The sequence below is a fragment of the Lissotriton helveticus genome, chromosome 12 (genome assembly GCF_964261635.1).
Source record: "Lissotriton helveticus chromosome 12, aLisHel1.1, whole genome shotgun sequence".
In the NCBI taxonomy this organism is placed as follows: domain Eukaryota; kingdom Metazoa; phylum Chordata; class Amphibia; order Caudata; family Salamandridae; genus Lissotriton; species Lissotriton helveticus.
In genome coordinates this window covers 85,878,337-85,897,045 of record NC_136073.1, presented here as the reverse complement: position 1 = coordinate 85,897,045, position 18,709 = coordinate 85,878,337, and the positions used below count along the sequence as shown (strand labels likewise).

The window sequence follows — 18,709 nt, the reverse complement described above, 5'->3', positions numbered from 1 at the left end:
CATCTTCTCCGTTGTCATAATTGTTGGCATTTGTGGTATTTGGGTTTCCTGAGTCTGCTTATGTGATTTAAGTCCAGGAATTGCCAAAAACCAACCAATAGCAGAGATTGATATAAGTTACATTGTTGGTGGTGACGAATGAGTAGCAGCAGATGGATGAGAATTGATTTTGCATTTGCGACACGTTTCTGCACTTGGAGCCATCAACGTGCTTTTAAGCCATTGGTGAAGACAGCACTTCATTTTTGCCCTAGAAGTTGCAATCATTCAAATACCTGTTCAAATGCTTTCTGGGGAATCCTGTTCTTATGAATGGAGACATTCAGCACTGAAAAAGGAATACAAGTGGCAAGCACCTGCTTTTGTCTTGTATCTATACAGTGGCACCTGTCTACTCTTCCAAAGACACAAACTCTTATTGCAGCCTCCACCAGGACTACGAAGGCTCTTTGTGAATCGGGCCTGCGGTCTGTAGCTTATCGTCTGGTCTACATGTCTGCAATAAGGAGGGTGGAGTGCACCTTCATAGCTTTAGCACTCAATAGCAGCCCTTAATTGGGCTGTTGGGGAGCAGTGACAGTTGAAAAATAGACATGGCTCTGAGCTTTCCATTTTGGACAAACGAAATTCTCAAATCCCTAAACTTTTACCAAGGACAAGAAGGGGGTCAAGCACTAACATTTTGGAAAGTTTCCCAATGTTTAAATGGACCAGTTGATTTTTTTTGGTGCATTGCATCCTTGCTGAACATAGCCTTGCCAGCTAGCAGTGTTCTTTTTTTGTGATGACTCTCCCATCTCAAGTAATCTCTGTGGAGGTAAGCTGCTGCATGCACACTTTGAGGTGACATTGTCATTTCACATTTTCTGGTGCCAAGCAGAGACTGGTTTGGGTAATGAGTACTTGTGTGTGGCAGGGCTACTTCTTGTTACGACCACACCATCTTCGTCATAGGCACCTTTTATCTGATCAGGTTCTATTTGCAGCAACAGCAATGTTTTAGGTATTGTTCCTATATGTTATGTTATGTTATGTTAATACTGCTCTTTTTGAGCGCACGGCTACCCAGAACGGGTGTCCCGGCGCTTTAGCAAAGAGGCCTGAAACATAACCAAGAAAACCCAGAAGCGGATACACTATCGACGCACAGGTTATGCAGAGAAAAGGACGGTCTTCAGCTCCTTCCTAAAGGCCAGAAGATTGTTAGCCTTGCGAAGTGAGAGAGGGAGCTCATTCCAGAAACGGGCTGCCATAAACTGGAAAGACCGGCCTCCCATCCGCACTCGTTTGATCAATGGCACCTCCACTTTAGCCAGGTCGGCAGATCTCAATTTCCTCCGGGGAACGTAGAAAGCAATACGCTTCCTGAGGTAAGCCGGGCCCGTCAAGTGGAGGGCTTTAAACGCCAGCGTGAGGATTTTAAACCTGATTCTGCAAGGCATTGATAGCCAATGCAGCCTGCCACGCAGCAGAGAGGCGCTGACTCTCCGTGGAAGGCCAAAAATTGCCCTGGCCACTGAATTTTGGACAGTTTGTAATCTGGACACCAGATATTTAGGCAGTCCGGCAAAAAGTGCGTTAGCATAATCTAAACGCGATCCCACAAGCGCTTGAACAACATTCTTGCGGTATTGTAGGGAGAGCAGTGGGAGAAATTTTCGCACCATTTTAAGAATGCCGAAGCATTTCCCCGCTAAACCCGTAATGTGTGGACGAAAAGAGAGACTGTCGTCAAACACAACTCCCAGATTTTTTACTTGGGAGGAAGGTTTCTCGGGAGGAAACATGTCAGGGGGCCACCACGACTTCCATCCAGGGTCAGGGGCACAGCCGAAAAAGAGCAGCTCTGACTTATCCGAGTTGCATTTCAGGCTCTGGTGCTGAAACCATGCAAAGACTGCACTCAAACAGTCTCTGATTCTGCCGCTGTCAAAAACCTCTCCCTTCCTGCAGGTAAACAGGAGCTGGGTGTCGTCAGCGTATGAAATGACCCGGGCTCCAAATGCCTCCGGGACCTTCGCCAAAGGGGCCATATAAATGTTAAAATTGGTGGGGCTCAGGATAGATCCTTGAGGCACCCCCACCTCTAGCGAAGGCATTTCCGCGGAGAACGGTGGAGCCCAGATCACCTGTCGACGGTCGGCTAAGAACGATTGGAACCAATCCAACACCGTCCCCCGCAGTCCTACCTCCTTGAGTCTTAAAAGGAGGCCTGCGTGTGGGACGGTGTCGAATGCCGCCGACAGGTCCAGCAAGACCAACATAGCCTTTCCCCCAAGATCAAGCGTCTCCCTGATGGCGTCGGTCACCTCCACAAGAGCTGTCTCCGTGCTATAATTGGCACGGAAGCCAGCTATAGGATTGAATGCTTGTTTTTCCTTTGGGTAAATGCACCCCAGTACCACAGTGTACACTTGGCTTTCCATGAAGTATTGGTCTGCGGCAAATAATGTAATCTGCAATGTGATCATCTCAAGTCGGGTAGAAGGGATTCCTCTCAGAGCCAAAGCCAGAAGTTGTGGATGAGCTATGCAGCATTTGCTTTTTCTTTTGGATGGAATGAGACTGTTGTAGGGGTTTTTGGTGCAAGTTTTTGGATTTTTCAGCAGATGGAAGCAGCTGGTGATTGTACGGGAGTGGTTTCAATAGAATTGATCTGAACTTCCTCAGGAAAACTCTCAATACAAATAAATCACTTTTGGAAAATTTCTATTTCTTCAGGGTCATCCCAAATTTGTGTGCTCTTTTTGCTGAAATCTAATTTTGCTGGCCCTAGAACTCTGTGCACTTTACCCCTGCTAACCACTGAGTGTTTGTGCTCCTCCTTTTTTTAGCATGGTAAAATTAGAATACTTCTGAATGGCATTTGTAACTTACTCATACGTTCCTAGTATTTGGTACCCACAGTTACCCCGGGTTTGTGAGTTAAATGTTACCACTAGGTTGCAGTACTCATTGTGCCAACCACTACAGTTGCAGAGTAAAGCATATCTCAAGACCGACCACTCTATCCTGCATGTACAAGTTTAAACTTCAAATTCGACCTGTCAAAATAACGCTTTTGACATTCCTACTTAATAAGTCTCCCTAAGGTAGGTCCTATTGTTCATATGGTAGAGTGCATGGTATTTAAAAGAAGGACGTGTAGAAGTTTAATGTTTGAAACACGCAAAAGGTGATATAAGTGCAATAAGTCTAACCACTGTCAATAGCTCAGGGTGGCAGCCTACCCAATCGTTTTTTTGCTCATCCTGCCACCTCAGTTTGGACCCAGTCATATGCAGATCAGTCTTGACACTGCTCCTCATGGGAACAGTCCAGGCGAAACTGCCGAGCCAAGTTCTGCCTGAACCAGGACACAAGCAACCCAGGACCGGTTTTGCCAGGTACGCCTTAGGCTCAGTTGACAGAGTGACCACAGAACCCACATCGGAGGATACCCATGCTGCTTAGGGCAATCCATGAAGCACACAAAAAGTGATGGGAGACTGCTTGCCATATATATCTAACTTCTGGCAATTGGCTCGGGTAGCAGTCCCAGAACTCATTATTTTGCTCACCGTGCCACCCCAATTTGGACCCAACCTCATCCTGATCAGTCTTGACCTAGCTCCTCATAGGAACAGTTAAACCCAAAGTGCCAAGCCAGGTCCTCCCTAAACTGGAACACAAGGAACCAAGGACTGGTCTCGCCCTAGTTAGAAGCTCATCAGCACGGTACCAGGCAACTGGTCCAGACAGAGATTTCATGTTTAGTGTCTAAAGCGTTTTTTAATGGTACAGTAGGATTTTAAGCCATAATTCTGTAGTGTCACTTTTAGAAAGTTGGCATATTTTTTCCCTAACCAGTTGGTGGTTGCAGCCTTTGTCCTGGGTCACCTGACTAGTCGTATTTGGCAGTTACCCGTTGTATATTCCTTACAGACAGTAACACAAAAGGGGACTGGATGTTGGCAGGATTGGCAATCCTGACAAGATGGGATCAGGCGAAACTGTGAACAGTCCAATTTATATTTCAAAGGAGCTGCTTCAGCATAAATGTAAACAACTTCTCATTAGCCTTTTGTTAACCCAGACCCTGTGGAGTCTGGCAGGGAGGAAGGAAGGAAATTCCAGAACTATCTGTGGTGGGAAAACTCCAGACATTTCTTTCACTTCAAGGCTGGTACCAGTTACATATAGGGCCCTAAGAACCACACTTCAGTTTACTTCTGAGGACTCTCAGAGAACTCCCCTGTCGCCTGAGGCCTGCTGTGTACTTCAGAGGACTGCCCTGCTACTCCAAGAGGACTGTCCTGCTGCCTTAATTGTGCCCTGTGCCATCAGACAACTGCCCTTCTGCTTAAGACATGTTTTTCTGTATGAACGCAGGACAACCTGAGTGACTCTAAGGGCTAGTTTGCTGGCCTCCTCTCCAGAGCTTCAGGGATACAACAATCTACAACAATCTTCAATGTGGTGCACCTTGATCCAGTATGAAGTGAATCCTGACACTCCAAGTGGTGCCTCAAAGTCCTTGACCCTTGGTAGTTGGGTTAGAGGTGCACGCCCAGACAAATTCTTAAACTTGGAAGATTCGTCACAATGGAGATTTTTTAATGTAAAAAAAAGAAACTAAGTCCAAATGTCGAAATCTTCACGCACTGCCTTTTTTCGCTGAAGTTTACCTTCTCAGGCATTTTTCTATGAGTTTGAAGGAAAGCTGAGACCAGGCTCAATCTAATTGTTTTATCCAAACTGTGCTCCATTTCCGTTGGCCATATCCGTTGTCTTTGCCATGGCCTTTCACAACTAGATATCTGTGGTAGGTGCTTTTATCTTGTAGGAGCAAGATTGCTCTGAAAACATTAAAAATTCATAACTCCTGTTCTACTGATTGAATTTTTTTTGTTTTGGTTTCAAAATATTTATTACACTTTAGACATTGCCTCAAAGTTAAGCCTTACTTCTTGTGTGCCAAGCTCCAAAGAGGTAAGCACAGGTTAATTTAGTGCCTTCTTGTGATTTACCCTTACAAATATTGTGGCAGTTGCTTGAGAAGGGCTCATACCCCCATTAGCCAACAAACCAATATCTCACAATGCTACAATAAAACATACCATTAAATGCTCTTGCATTTATTTACTGGTATTTTATTTTTGTATGCTTTGGTCAGTTTGTGGAACCCTGTGAACCTACTTTTTTCAAACCAATTGGGTAAGTGAAGGTCACTCATGCCCTCCTACCTCTAATACCAATCATGGATTTTCCATATTGATTGTCAAGTGCTATCCAAAATATGGCTCAAATCCTGAAACTATACTTTCTCCCAAACTATTAATACTCTCCCCACTTCTCTAGCTGCTACCTTATGTCAAACATGTGCATCTCCAAGGAAAAGCTGCTACCAAGAGATTCTTTGATGAACATGGCAACCCACCAGCACAGTATGACATCATGAACTGGCAGCACAACCTCCAAGGTCCTCTTAGATATGTGAAGGTGGGTGTCTATGACTCCAGCGCCCCTCCAGGAGATACTCTCATTATCAATGCCAACGCCATCCAGTGGAATACAGGGAAGAAAGAGGTAAGGAAGCAGTGGATGCCACTATTCTACTTTCTTATTTATTTATCTTAGCAGTAGTAGCAGTAGTCATAGCAGTGGTGGTGGTGGTAGTAGTACTAGTAGTGGTAGAGGAGTGATGGTCTATCTTGTAAGACAATACAACACCTAGGGACACCTGTATCAAAAATATATTTTGCATTCCCTAAATAGCGAGTTTTAAGAAATCCCTATTATGTAAGAAAATAGCGATTACCTAATAGAGATTCCTTAAGATTTGTAATCGCAATTAGGTGATCACTATTAGGTAATTACTCCATTTGTTCCTATCAGTCTAGGAGTGAATGGTTTTTCATTACCTAATGTGCGATTACCTAATTGGTAATTGCAAATTAGGCATTGCAAAACCAAGGGTGCCCGGGGGCCTAAGGCCCCCCTGAAGCACCCTCCCCCCAAAAATGTGCACTTGTAAATCACATGGCTATGTAGCTCTTTAAAATTGCACATGGTTACCATTGACTTGGATTGAATAGCATTTCCTAAATGTTCATTATGTATTTAGAAAATGCTTGGTACGTGTGCTTAGGGAATCGCAAATTGCGATTCCCTATATATAGGTGAAATTTTAGGTTTAGGTAATCGCAATTTTTAGCGATTACCTAAAACTGTGACTACAAAGCCTTTCATACATCTTTAAAGGATATTTTGCATTTGCAAATGGTCGGATTGAGCGATTCTCACCGTTTGCAAATGCAAAATGATTTCATACATGTGGCCACTAATTATTAGGCCCGTGTGGAAATTACACAAAATTATAGAAAAATTATGTCAAATTATGTGAAACACCAATGCAGTAATTTGCACATTTGTAGCAACAAATGTGTCCATGCATTCTTTTGTGGACCCAAGGAAGTATTGTGTACTGAAAAACAGCACAAAATTGCATGTAATGCATGATGCAGACAAATGCGAATCGGGTTCAGTTCATTCGCCTTGTCCCCATGCTCCTGTAATTACATTGCACAACACCAGTCTCACCATCCTGCATGGTTGCCATGAAGGAACATTGTAACTCACAAAGTTAAGTCACATATGTCAAAAAGATATGTCTGAATGCTGGTAAAATATGATATTATGGAGACTTAGCATGTCAAATGACATTTCAATAAAATTAATAGTTGGAATTACCTACACAAATGCACTTATGTGTCTATTGTTCACTTACTGGACTGCGTAGTGACACCGCTCTCCACACTGATGAAGATACCATTGATGTTACACTGATCTCAGAGGAACGCTAGCCATAGTGGGCTTCAGGCGTTTGTCCGGAAGCCTTAATTTGGAGACCCCCTCCCAGATGAAAGTCTCTTGCAGTGGCATGTTTCCCCAACGTCTGATAGAGTCTGCTTGTGGTCATCCAACTATTTTTTGTTTATGTCGTGACCTTGCAGTGGTGCAAAGACTTATCCTTGACTTCATCTGGGACATTCTGCCATAGCTTGGCAAGCACGTTTATGGAGGCATCGTCATTAGGTGGCTAAAGAAAGGGGGTTTCTGTTTACCACCTCCTCTACAAAGACCCGCCTCTCCTTTATCCAAGGTACATCTTTTCACTGGTTTCTGCCTGACTTGGGTGCTGTACCGCCAGTTCTTGTAAGTCTGATGACAGCGTGAGGTGAAGGACTATAGTAGATTACCCCTGGTCCTGATTCTGACTGATGTGGAGTAAAAATGGCCACCTTTTTGTGATGTATTTTGACCCCAAAATAGGCTGTTGAGTTGTTTTTGAGCATCCTATTGTCTGGTCTTGGCACCGAAAAGTATTCCCCTGCTATGCATAGGCTAAAATGTGATTTGTACGGTTTTGCGCTTGTGTAATGTTACCATTTGGGGAATTACTGCATGCACTAACGTTTCATGTTTCAGAGGTACCGAGGCATGAAGTGAGTATATATGATAGCTCTGCATATGTTAATTCTGATGTGTTGGGAAGAAAATATTGCATGCGATCACCTGAGGAGCCTCCATTATTCACTCATTGGCATCAGTAATTCTGGGTGCAGGCTTATGACACCATTTTCGGTCTAAACTCATGAGGACTTCAGTAAATACACAGCCTTTGACAAATATTTGGCAGCTCATGCTTTGCTACTGTTGATAAAAATCATTAAGAGAATTTTACTGGTAATTCATTGTCCTTGTTTCTGTTTCCAGGTCCCTCCTTCTATGTGCAGTCCCAGCTGCCTCCCTGGATTTAGGAAAGCTGCCATGGAAGGAGAACCCACCTGCTGCTTCCAGTGTGTGCTGTGTGCTCAAGGGGAGATTGCAAACCAGACAGGTGAGTGAATCACTCAAGCAAGACAAAAATCCTATCCCTATCTCTCCATAACACGAAATTACAAAATTCCACAAACTGAATACTGATTTCCACTTTCAGATACACTTGAGTGCTCCAAATGCCCCTGGGACCAGTGGCCCAATGGACCTCAAGATCTCTGCATCCCGAAGGCTACTGAATTCCTCTCCTTCAAAGAGCCTTTAGGAGCCATCTTAACAGCAATCAGCCTTTTCTCATCTGTGATCCCTGCCATCATCCTTGGACTCTTCTTATGGTACAGGAAAACGCCCATCGTCAAAGCAAATAATCGCAGTGTCAGCTACCTCCTGCTCCTGTCCCTCACCCTGTGTTCTCTGTCCTCGTTGGTTTTTATTGGGTTTCCAAGCCAAGAAAAGTGCTTGCTGCGTCAGATGACCTTTGGCATCACTTTTGCTCTTTGTGTCTCTTGCATATTGGCTAAAACCATCACAGTGGTCATCGCTTTCAATGCAACAAAACCTAACAGTAACTATAGGAGATGGACTGGACCTATGTTGTCTTATATGGTTATCAGCATTGGTACACTCTTTCAATGTGTTTTGTGTATTTCTTGGTTAGGTTTATCACCTCCTTTCTCAGAACACAACATCTATGCTCATCCTGGAAAGATAATATTTGAATGTAATGAGGGGTCTCCAATTGCTTTCTGGTGCATGCTGGGATATCTTGGAGTTTTGGCCTCCATCAGTTTCGTAGTAGCCTTCCTTGCTAGAAAGCTTCCTGACACCTTCAATGAGGCTCAATTCATCACCTTCAGCATGCTGGCCTTCCTCAGTGTCTGGCTTTCATTTGTTCCAGCCTATCTCAGCACCAAGGGCAAGTACATGGTGGCCATGGAGGTCTTTGCCATCTTATCTTCCCTTTCTGCCTTGGTTTCCTGTATATTCTTCCCCAAGTGTTACATCATCCTATTGAAACCTGAAATAAACACAAAGGAGCACCTCATGGGAAGAGGTGGTCAAAAGAAGGTCAAATGAATCCAGAACCCTTTTACTTAATGATGGGTATGGACTCACTGGCAAAATTTCATGAACCCCATAGAACATTGATGAAGCTATGCTATCTGACACTTGAATCCATATATATTATAAAAACAACATCAGAAAGACTTCACCTATGGTGAGAGAAAATGGCCATCACAGAATCACAAAGAAAGGTTCAAAATAAATATTTTATTTTTAAAGTCTTACAGAAATAGATAGACGTCAGCAACAGTAGCCCCATATGCCATATGAGTCATGTTTGCGGCCATCCCACAGCACTATATAAAAATATAATTAGTTTCTGTGTCACAAAATGCCTGGTCATCAGTCTTTTGATGGTTGGAGCAGGAAGAAGGTAGTCCATATCAAATAAGTATATAAGTTCCTGTGAATGACTAAGAAGATGGCTTATCTGAAAGCTGGCCCTCATAGTATCAAGACCTGGCTAATAAGGAAAGACAATGATTTACATATAGGATGAAGGCTACAGACCTTTAAGGGGCTTGGTGTATCCATAAGTGTTGTATTACCTTAGGAAAGAAAATATTTGAGCATCATCAGGAACCTGATGTTCCAAGTATATTGCATTCACTTTCAGACATCTCATCAACTTTCAACTCCAAGAAATCTATGGGAGATTCTAATTAAAAGCAAATATTATCAATCAACCAAGGTCTGACCTCCAGACCAATACTTCCAAGGGTGGACAGAAACAATTGTCAGGTGATATTTACCATTCAGTCAGTCAGCTTCACATACATGAGCTGAGGGACTTCCTGAAGATGTATCATATTAATGAGCACAGAAGGAAATGCAAAAGTAGACCTGACAGATCAAAGTACCAATCCTTGGAAATGTGATGGGAAAACAGGGGGCGGGGGAAAGGTACACAGTGAAAGGAGAGGAAACCCCAGGGAAGGTGAAAGAGTGAGGGAAAACAGGCAAGAGGTAGTAAAAGAAGCAAAGAGGAAGTGTCTAGGTTCTGTGCAAAGGTCACTAAACATCATGTGGTGGCAAAATCAACATAAAAAAACAGGCAACTTAAGTACATGAACGGAACATATAAAGTCCTGGATTGCAGAGTGGGTTTATATACACGGTAACATCTCCAATTGATGTCATGTGAAAAGGATTTACATTTCCTTTTGGACGGACACACAGCTGTGGCTTTATTGTGGCAGGAGAAGTGTGGCTCAATGGTTAGAGCGGCAGACCCTGATGCAGAGGTCTAGCCCGGGACCAGGGTTCAATTCACTGCCTCGGCGGGTCTTGGGCTCAAAATTCCACGGACCTAATAATTCTCGCCTCGGTGCCTATTCCAATCATGGAGTCCCACTCTGCAACTCTGGGCAATAGCTTGCTTAATCTCCACAACGGCCCCCACAACGCTAAGATGCCTGGCCTCCACCTTGGGGGGGCCCAGGAGTGGACACCTCACAGGGAAAGCCTGAATGGGTTCCACAGCGGTATTCATACAAGCGCCTTGAGACCCTTGCGGGTGAGTAGTGCGCTATAGAAGTATCAATTTACATTTACATTACATTTACAAAATATGACTGTGTTATCTAAGAAACATTTTAGGCTGGGTCACAGTGGACCGTAGCTGTTATAATTGTATGCAGCCCTTTCATTGTGTTTAAGTGCACAGTGTGGAGGTTCCTTTTTGAGTCCCCCTTAATGTAGATCCAGATTACTTCAGTGTATGAGTTCAGTTTTCCCATCTCTGATTACCTCTGAGATGTGACCACTCTTGTCCCTTCTTCATGTCTAAGGCTCTAAGGTCAAATCCCTGTTTCAAAACGTTACCACTCAAGGAAGGACACATGCACAATGTTTGTATGTGCATTATTGTAAAACATGTATGTTCAAAAGCCTCAGGTTTGCCTCTCTCTACGAATACACTACTACCATCCTCTGTGATATGGTAAACAAAAAAGTGATAGGTGAATGCTTGAACTAAGTTCAGCCACTATTAGTTACTCTGGCCACATTCCAGTCAATTGTTTTTTGGGCGACCACGCCACCTCAGATGGGGCGAGTAATGTGCAAATCAACCTTGGACCTTCTTCAATAAGTACAACCCAGAGCCAGCAACTAGGTTAGCGACCCTCTGAATGAGAAAACAAGCCACCCCAGGCAAATGTTAGCCTATTTGGTCCTCGCCAGCAAGATGTAGCTCAGTTAAAGTGGCACTGTGAGCTCTGTATCCACATCTAGTCATACCAGTTGCACTAGGGAGAACAAAACAAAAATATGGTGGCATGCTTGAATTACTCTCAGCCACTGGCTATAACTCGATCTGCATTCCAGTCTATACTGTTTGTTGCTCCTTGCCACCTCAGAGAGAAGCCAGCAATAGGCAAACAGCCTTGGTCCAGCTCCGATCAAACACTTCAGCCCAAGCTGCCAGGCCAGGTCCCCCCTTTGGAACAAATAGACACTGCAGAAAAGTGAAAGTTGGATTGGAACAGAAGACTAAGGGGCATATCATCAAGGGCCATATCGCCACTTTCCTGGCTTTAAAAGCCAGAAAAGCAGCGATATTCACAGCGCACTATCAGCAAACTCGCGCTAAGCCTTGTTAGTAGCGCAAGTTTCAATGAGTTTGCTCCTGTTTTCTTATCGCCCTGCATGTCATCGCAAATGACATACAAAGTAGGCGTTCCGGAGCAAAACTACATGGAAATAGTAGCTAACAAGGCTCCGCTTGATTAACAAGCCTGCAGCAGACCTGATTAGCGACAAGATTAATCATGCTAAGCCCCCTTATCGCAGGATCTCTTTACACCTGATTAAAAGTCGACTAAGCCATCTTCTTAATGGGAGGTGGATCGTAGGGTTAAGGTCACTGGGGCATATCAGCAAGGATCTCCTTATCTTCTACATTTTGACTCTTGTTTCAGGTGATACTGGCGCTTTTCGCGACTATTTCTGGATTTCATATCGCCTCGGATATACTCCATGATAATTATGCGCTATCTCGGCGTTGAAATCCAGTGATAGCCGGCGATATGTGAAATAGCGCTAAGCGCGCTTTGCGATGTTTATCGCAAGTTGTTGTTAATATGCCCCTGAGATCGGGCTGAACATCTGACGTATGTATGGCACCTCATGCTTGGCATGAGGGACACGAGTTCAAAACAAAGTTTATGTCACAAGTAGCTTCAATTGTCAAAAAAGATAACGTAGAGGGAATAGATGAAGGTGTAACAAATGAAGTTGGATGTATGACGTTACAACGCAGGCTATCACAACGCCTACCTTTACAACGCGGTTTTTACATCGCAATCCATGACAACGCATAGTGCTTTTTGGTGTTGGATAGTGAATAGTTTAATTTACTATTCCAACTCCAGTCCCCGTGGACACTAGGGAAGGTTATTGGATAGTAAATTAACCTATTCCCTATCCTAGAGCGTCCCCCAGCGCAATGCGTTGTAATGGTTTCCGTTGTAATGACTGCGTTGTAATGGTAGTGCGTTGTAAAAGTTTCGTTGTAAAGGTTGTTTACCGAAAACGTGTTGGTAAGAAAATGATTTGATTCTTTAAATGTGTCGCTGTGACAATATCTGTCACTAATCCAAACCTCGGATGAGTAAAAGAAAAAGAAGAGAACAACTGAGTATTGGCTGCAGGAACAATACTATTATAAGCATATTATCGCTGAAGATATGATAAAAAGGGATAATAAGTGAGAATCAGAGCTAAGCCTTCAGATCTCCACTAGATAAAAAAGCTTATAGATAAGCCTTCCATGAAACAAGACAAGTGTGAACTCAGAGACTAGGAGAGGGAAGATTTACAAGAGCCGCATGAGGAATAAGCTAAAGACGAGCCTTGTCATAAAGAGCAGAGGAATCACCAAAGTAGAAGGATGCTTGTCATGACCTGGCTGCTGAAGCAGGGCAGATGCCTGAAGTGAAAGCTGCTTCTACTGGGTGGTTATTGGATACAATGTAGAGGATAAAGACTACTGTTAAAGATAGGTAAAGAATAACATGAGGTATGTACAGTCAGCTTTTGAATCACAATATTAGAACGGGAATTGGTCTTAAAGGATGGAAAGATATCCATTGACACCGAAAATTACAGGGTCACCAGAGGAAAGAGCCAAGAGTTGGTGATATTATTGAGTCCAGATACAAATGCTTGGTGACGCAGTCATTTAGACTAATGTCATGAAACGTTGAACTCCATTATTTGTTATTGCAAATTATTAGAATGAATAGGTTAGTAGTAGGCCAGGTGGTATCTGTTCATATTACCGTCAAATTACTATTTAATAAAGCATGCCACATTTGTGCGTTTTCACCTATTTATAAGTCCATGAATGTTTTTTTTTTAAATTATTATGATTTTTTTAATTTTAGTTTTCCCCTTATTTAACCATTTGCTGTGCATCAACCCGTACTGGCACTAGAGGCCCTATTATCCTTCATCAAAAGTGTTTTTGAAGTATCTGCATATCTATTTATCTACAAATCTATCTGTTGCGCTGTCAGTCGATTTGTCTGCCTGTCTGCATTTCTTCTACATATCTATCTGTCTTCATGTCCGCCTGGATGTCTGTCTGTCTTCTTGTCTGCCTATCTGATTGTTCGACTGCCTGCCTCTCAATATATCTACATTTAAATGAATGCATGGTATACACATATGGAAAGGTAATAAAACATGCTTTCATGTGGCAATTTACACTCAGTACAGAAACATAAATTGTCTATGAAAATAAACATTAAAGAACCACTTTTTATGGAACATTGGGCAATTTTCAATGCATACTATTGGATGAGACAATGCAGCGCTTCGGGTTGTACTGCAAAGGAATTTGTGTCTAGGCGCTATCGGACAGAACTGAAATAAGAGAACAGTGCATTTTATTTTCTACTGGCTATGTTTGTTGTGGTGCATTATTCTGGACAATTTCCTGACGGATGGGGTCTTGGTCACATTTTTTGGAGCCAGGGTTCAAACAGGGTTTGGTTGGAGATTGACATGAGAAGTTTTGGGCAGAATGTATGAGGTTTTGAGACGTGCTGTAAACATGGCACAGTGGCATTACTGAGTGTAAGAATGAGGCATTCATGGACGCACACACCTACCTATTTTGTGCTATGTAGAAGACAGTAGTTATACATGGAGGAGACAGATTTGTGGCACACTAAGAAACTCATTGTAGATGCTGATTACCCTTGCTCTTGCATGGCAGCGTTGTGTAACTTACATGTTTGGACAGACATGGGATGTCCACTGCTGTAGGACTGTTAAAGGATTAGTGATAGCTTTTTGATGAAGGAAGCACTATTGTATGTGGGGGGATTTCCATAGACAGGTTTCCATTCAGGACATTCCAGTTCCAGCGTGTGCTGACCCAGGCTGTGATGTCATCATAGAATGTTGAGTTTGTGCTGAGAGGGGCTGTGAGAGTAGGTTCTAGGAGAGCTGGAGCCCGGAGCTGGGCAGCAAGCCAGGAGCTCTGTAGTAAAGGAAGATACGAGTCCAGCTGTATAGTTAGATAATCCTTTATTGTAGCTCTCTTCTAGGATAGATGAGTAGGATAAGATAAGAAGTACAGATGTAGCCCCACCAGGAGCAAGCTCCAAGCAGCTCAGCCTGAGATCACCAACTGACACTGTGAGCCAGAGAGACACCCGGGCATTCTATGATGTCATGGTACATTCTATTTAGTGGAGAACAGTAGAGCAGTATGGAGAGCAGTAGAAAAGTAATTTACTACACATTCTCCTTCCTTAGGGAATGACAGAAGAATAGAGAGAAAGATAGGCAAGATACCTCACATATAACACTTGCATGAAAGTACAAAATGAGATAAACAAATCTAATAATGTACGACATGAGGTATCATTAGCATGAGCAGAAATAAAATAAGAAGCTAAATACTAGATGAACAGAAATACAACTAAATGTTACTACTACATTCCTCATCCCCCTCCCTTAGGGAAACAGCATGGTTTAGAAGAATCTGGTTCAAGGATCAAGTTCCAAGCAGGTAAACTTTGACAGGAGCATAGTGTCAAAATGAAACGTTGTCTAAACAATCTCCACCAAAAATAGGGAACAACGCAGGGTACTAACCCTGTAAAATATTACAACCTCCCCTAAATAGAGTACACCCAGGATACTGACCCTGAAAAACTGAACCACCAAAAATTGTGAACAGCGCAGAGTATTAACCCGGTAAAATACCACAATCTCCCCTAAATAGGGTACACCGCAGGATAGTCACCCTGGGAACTGAAATGGGACATTGACAACCCCCAAACACACAACTTCCCCTAAATAGGGTACACCGCAGGATATTCACCCTGGGAACTGAAATGGGGCATTGACTACCCACAAACACTACCACCTCCCCAAAGTAGGGTATGCCACAGGAAATCCACCCTGGGAACTGATATGGGGCATTGACTACCCACAAACACTACCTCTCCAAAGAAGGGTACAACAACTGGCCCCACAACCTCCCCAAAGAAGAGTACACCGTAGGGTTAAAAGATGTCGCTCTAGGAAACACTCCAACAACCTCCCAAAGATAGAGCAACCAAAACAAGAGCCTATGCCCAAACATGCGCCCACCCAAAACATACACTGAAATACTGAGCACTACCAGAATAAACATATAAAAGACTTGAGCTCCGGTGAGCGGTCTCTCACCCGAGTTCTCCGTGCACAGTTCTCAGCTGTTGTCGGTGAATATTGCCATAAAACAAAATCTCAGACAGTCTATTAGGAAAGTCAAAAGCACCGTTGTTCTGCTCTCTGTCCTAGCAATAGATGTCGTGTTTAATCAGTCACTCCGATTGTCTAAAACGTGAAGAAAATGTAGCACCAACCATGCTTTCCAGGAGGCAGACAGCATCACGTTTGCCATAACTCTTTCGCTGCGATTGCTAGACTGAAGAAAGTGCAACGAACATGCCCGGCCATCTGAAGCGTTGTTAAGGAAATAGCATAAACCGGGGCCAAAAACAAAATGGCGGCACGCTGTCACGGCCGTGCTGGATGGTTCGCGGAGAAGACATGCTGTCCAACATTGCATTGCAGCAGGCTGTGGCAAAGGAGAGGGTGTCACAGAGGAGAAGATGATGAAGGCATCACGAGGCAGGTAAGACTGTGTGTCTCGAGAATGTGTGCGCGGAAGAGCTTATGACCTGTTTAAAATGCGGCGGTTCAACTGCCATGAAGCAAATTGCATCATGAGTGCAGAAAATAGCAAATAAAATTGCCCCCCCCCCCCACTCACCGGCAAAACACAGTCCAGCCTCCTCAAAGACACGCCACGGCTGACCGGAGACGCCGTGCCTGTATAAAGTTTCAATACAAGAGTTATGTTGCTGCTTGTCCAAAAAAAACACTCTGGGCACAACAACGGCAAAGGCACAGTGCAGGTACACGAGGGAAAACACACAGTTACAGCTCCCCCGAACATGCGCAAGTGCCCCCACTAAATGCCGCCGCTAGCGTGAGAGAACACCAGAGTAATTCCTCCAAGAAAGTTCGCCACTATTGTCACTCATACTGACAATAAACCACTTGGGATATGTATTTAAAGAATGCTCACTGAGAAGAAAGTCCCAAGTTGCGCACTGCCTTCCTCCTTAGATGCAACTTGCTACAATGGAAACTGCACGTCTCTGCCAAAATATTCGTTGAAACACTTCAGGGTTTGTTGGAGACACAGGTAAGAATGCGCAGGCAGACTCTGCTGGATACTGTTTCTTAGATCTAGATAGTACACTTATGAAGTTGATATAACCTACTGTAATACCACGACGCTTCCCACTCAGAATGAAGGCCAGATAAAATAAATAAACACCACAGGCCTCAGGGAAGAGCGTTGCTGGAAAGACTTTTTCCAGACAGCAGCAGGGTGACAGCAGGCTCATCAATACCAAACGCCCAGGTTGCAGGCTGTCCAGATAATACAGGACACTGGTGGGGCTAGCTGATCGTGACGTTTTACTTTCAATTAAATTTTTAAACGTCCTTAATGTCTTTAGTTCCTTGTCTACTAGTTGCTTGGTGCCTTAGTTGGCCTTTCTCCTTAGTTCACACGTCGGTTCATCCTGTTCACAATTGTCGCCTAGTTGTAGTAAAGGAAGATACAGAGTCCAGCTGTATAGTTAGATAATCCTTTATTGTAGCTCTCTTCTAGGATCGATGAGTAGGAGAAGATACGAAGTACAGATGTAGCCCCACCAGGAGCAAGCTCCAAGCAGCTCAGCCTGAGATCACCAACTGACACTGTGAGCCAGAGAGACACCCAGGCATTCTATGATGTCATGGTACATTCTATTTAGTGGAGAACAGTAGAGCAGTATGGAGAACAGTAGAGAAGTAATTTACTACAAGCTCATTAAGTTTTCAGATTTTCCGATAGCTTTCTGACATGTAACCACCATGGTATTTCTTCCTTTATGTACTAGGAAGTACTTGTCTTGAGGTTGCCCCATTAGAGGCCCTGTGGCCCCAAAGAGCATGGCCATGCCTGTCTTTGGCAGGCACAGATGGTGAGAGTTGGACACTGTACTCACCGGAGTGTGGGTGAAACATCAGGAGTCCACTTTACTGGCACTGAGGGAAGATCATCCTTTGATGCCAACAAAAGACTGGAAGGTGTGAAGATGTGCATGAAGGACTGAGTGCCAGTGTTGTTCTGGTATCATGTTTGGGCTCATTCAATGGGGAACACAGATAGAGTGGCATGGGATAATGTTTGTCTTCAATGGGGGAATGAATGCCCAAAGATTGACTTGCACCGCCAAAGTACACTGCTCAAAACCTCACATAATACATCACTGATGACAGCTGAAATCTATGGTGGTGACATTTAAACTTACATCAGTTATATCATTGGTGAAATTACGTGCTTTTTTGGGTTTAAAATGGTAGTGTTTTTTTAGTGAGTTCCAATTCTTTTTAATGCAAGTTAAAATATGACTACCTTTCTCACCTATAACTCCACTCTAACCTTTGCTTTTTTTAGTAAATATTGATGTTCTTTTTTAACATAAATAACATTCGTACTGTCTTCATCCCATATAACTCCAGTTTTTCATGAGGGCACAATCGAGTTTGAGCAGTTTGCACTGCTCCTGTAGTCTGCAATGGCAGGCCTGTTATCAGTAGGTTGTATGGGTCACCCAGGGTGGCACAATCTAGTGCCACAGCCCTAGGGTCCCCTTCAGCACCAATGCCCTGGGTGCCCCTGGTACCATATAGTAGGGACTTATAAGGGGGTAAAGTTTTTGTCTATTTGGGATTACCAATTCGAGCATAGCAGTTTCAGGAGAGATCACTGGCACTGTGGTCTGGGTATCAGAATGATAAACATCAGCACTTGGAGAAAACTCTGGGGGGTGACTATCCAAAAGGGGCCACTTTCCTACATGACCCCCGATGAAAGGTGATGAGAAACTAACCTACAACCTGGTAGTTCTCATCATCAATAGGGAAAATCTTGGAAAGGCCATCTGCATTGGCATGGTCCGTCCCTGGTCTGTGTTCCATTGTAAAATTGATACACTGCAGGGAAATGGACCACCTCACCAGTTTGGGGTTTTCCCTTCTCATCTGCATCAACCATCTGAGTGGCCTGTGGTTAATTATTTGAAACTTGAAGTGAGTCCCAAACAAGTAGGGTCTCAGCTTCTTCAGGGACCAAACCACAGCAAAGGCTTTCCTCTCAATGGCTCTCCAATGCTGCTTTCTAGGGAGGAGCCGTCTGCTGATATAGGCAGCTGGTTGATCCTGGCTCTCCTCATTGGTTCGTGCTAACACTTCTTCC

General features: G+C 43.7%; 1 protein-coding gene across 1 annotated transcript in view; it reads left to right on the top strand.

The window, feature by feature from the left end:
• Nucleotides 1-8,962, top strand: part of LOC144797887 (extracellular calcium-sensing receptor-like) — an 80,425-nt gene extending 71,463 nt beyond the window's left edge. Inside the window, exons 4-6 of the mRNA XM_078668690.1 lie at nucleotides 5,341-5,568; nucleotides 7,759-7,882; nucleotides 7,982-8,962. Of these exons, the coding sequence (XP_078524816.1) occupies nucleotides 5,341-5,568; nucleotides 7,759-7,882; nucleotides 7,982-8,898 (1,269 nt within the window). The 3' untranslated portion in view covers nucleotides 8,899-8,962. The remainder of the gene's footprint in view (nucleotides 1-5,340; nucleotides 5,569-7,758; nucleotides 7,883-7,981) is intronic.
• The last annotated feature ends 9,747 nt before the right edge of the window (nucleotides 8,963-18,709 follow it).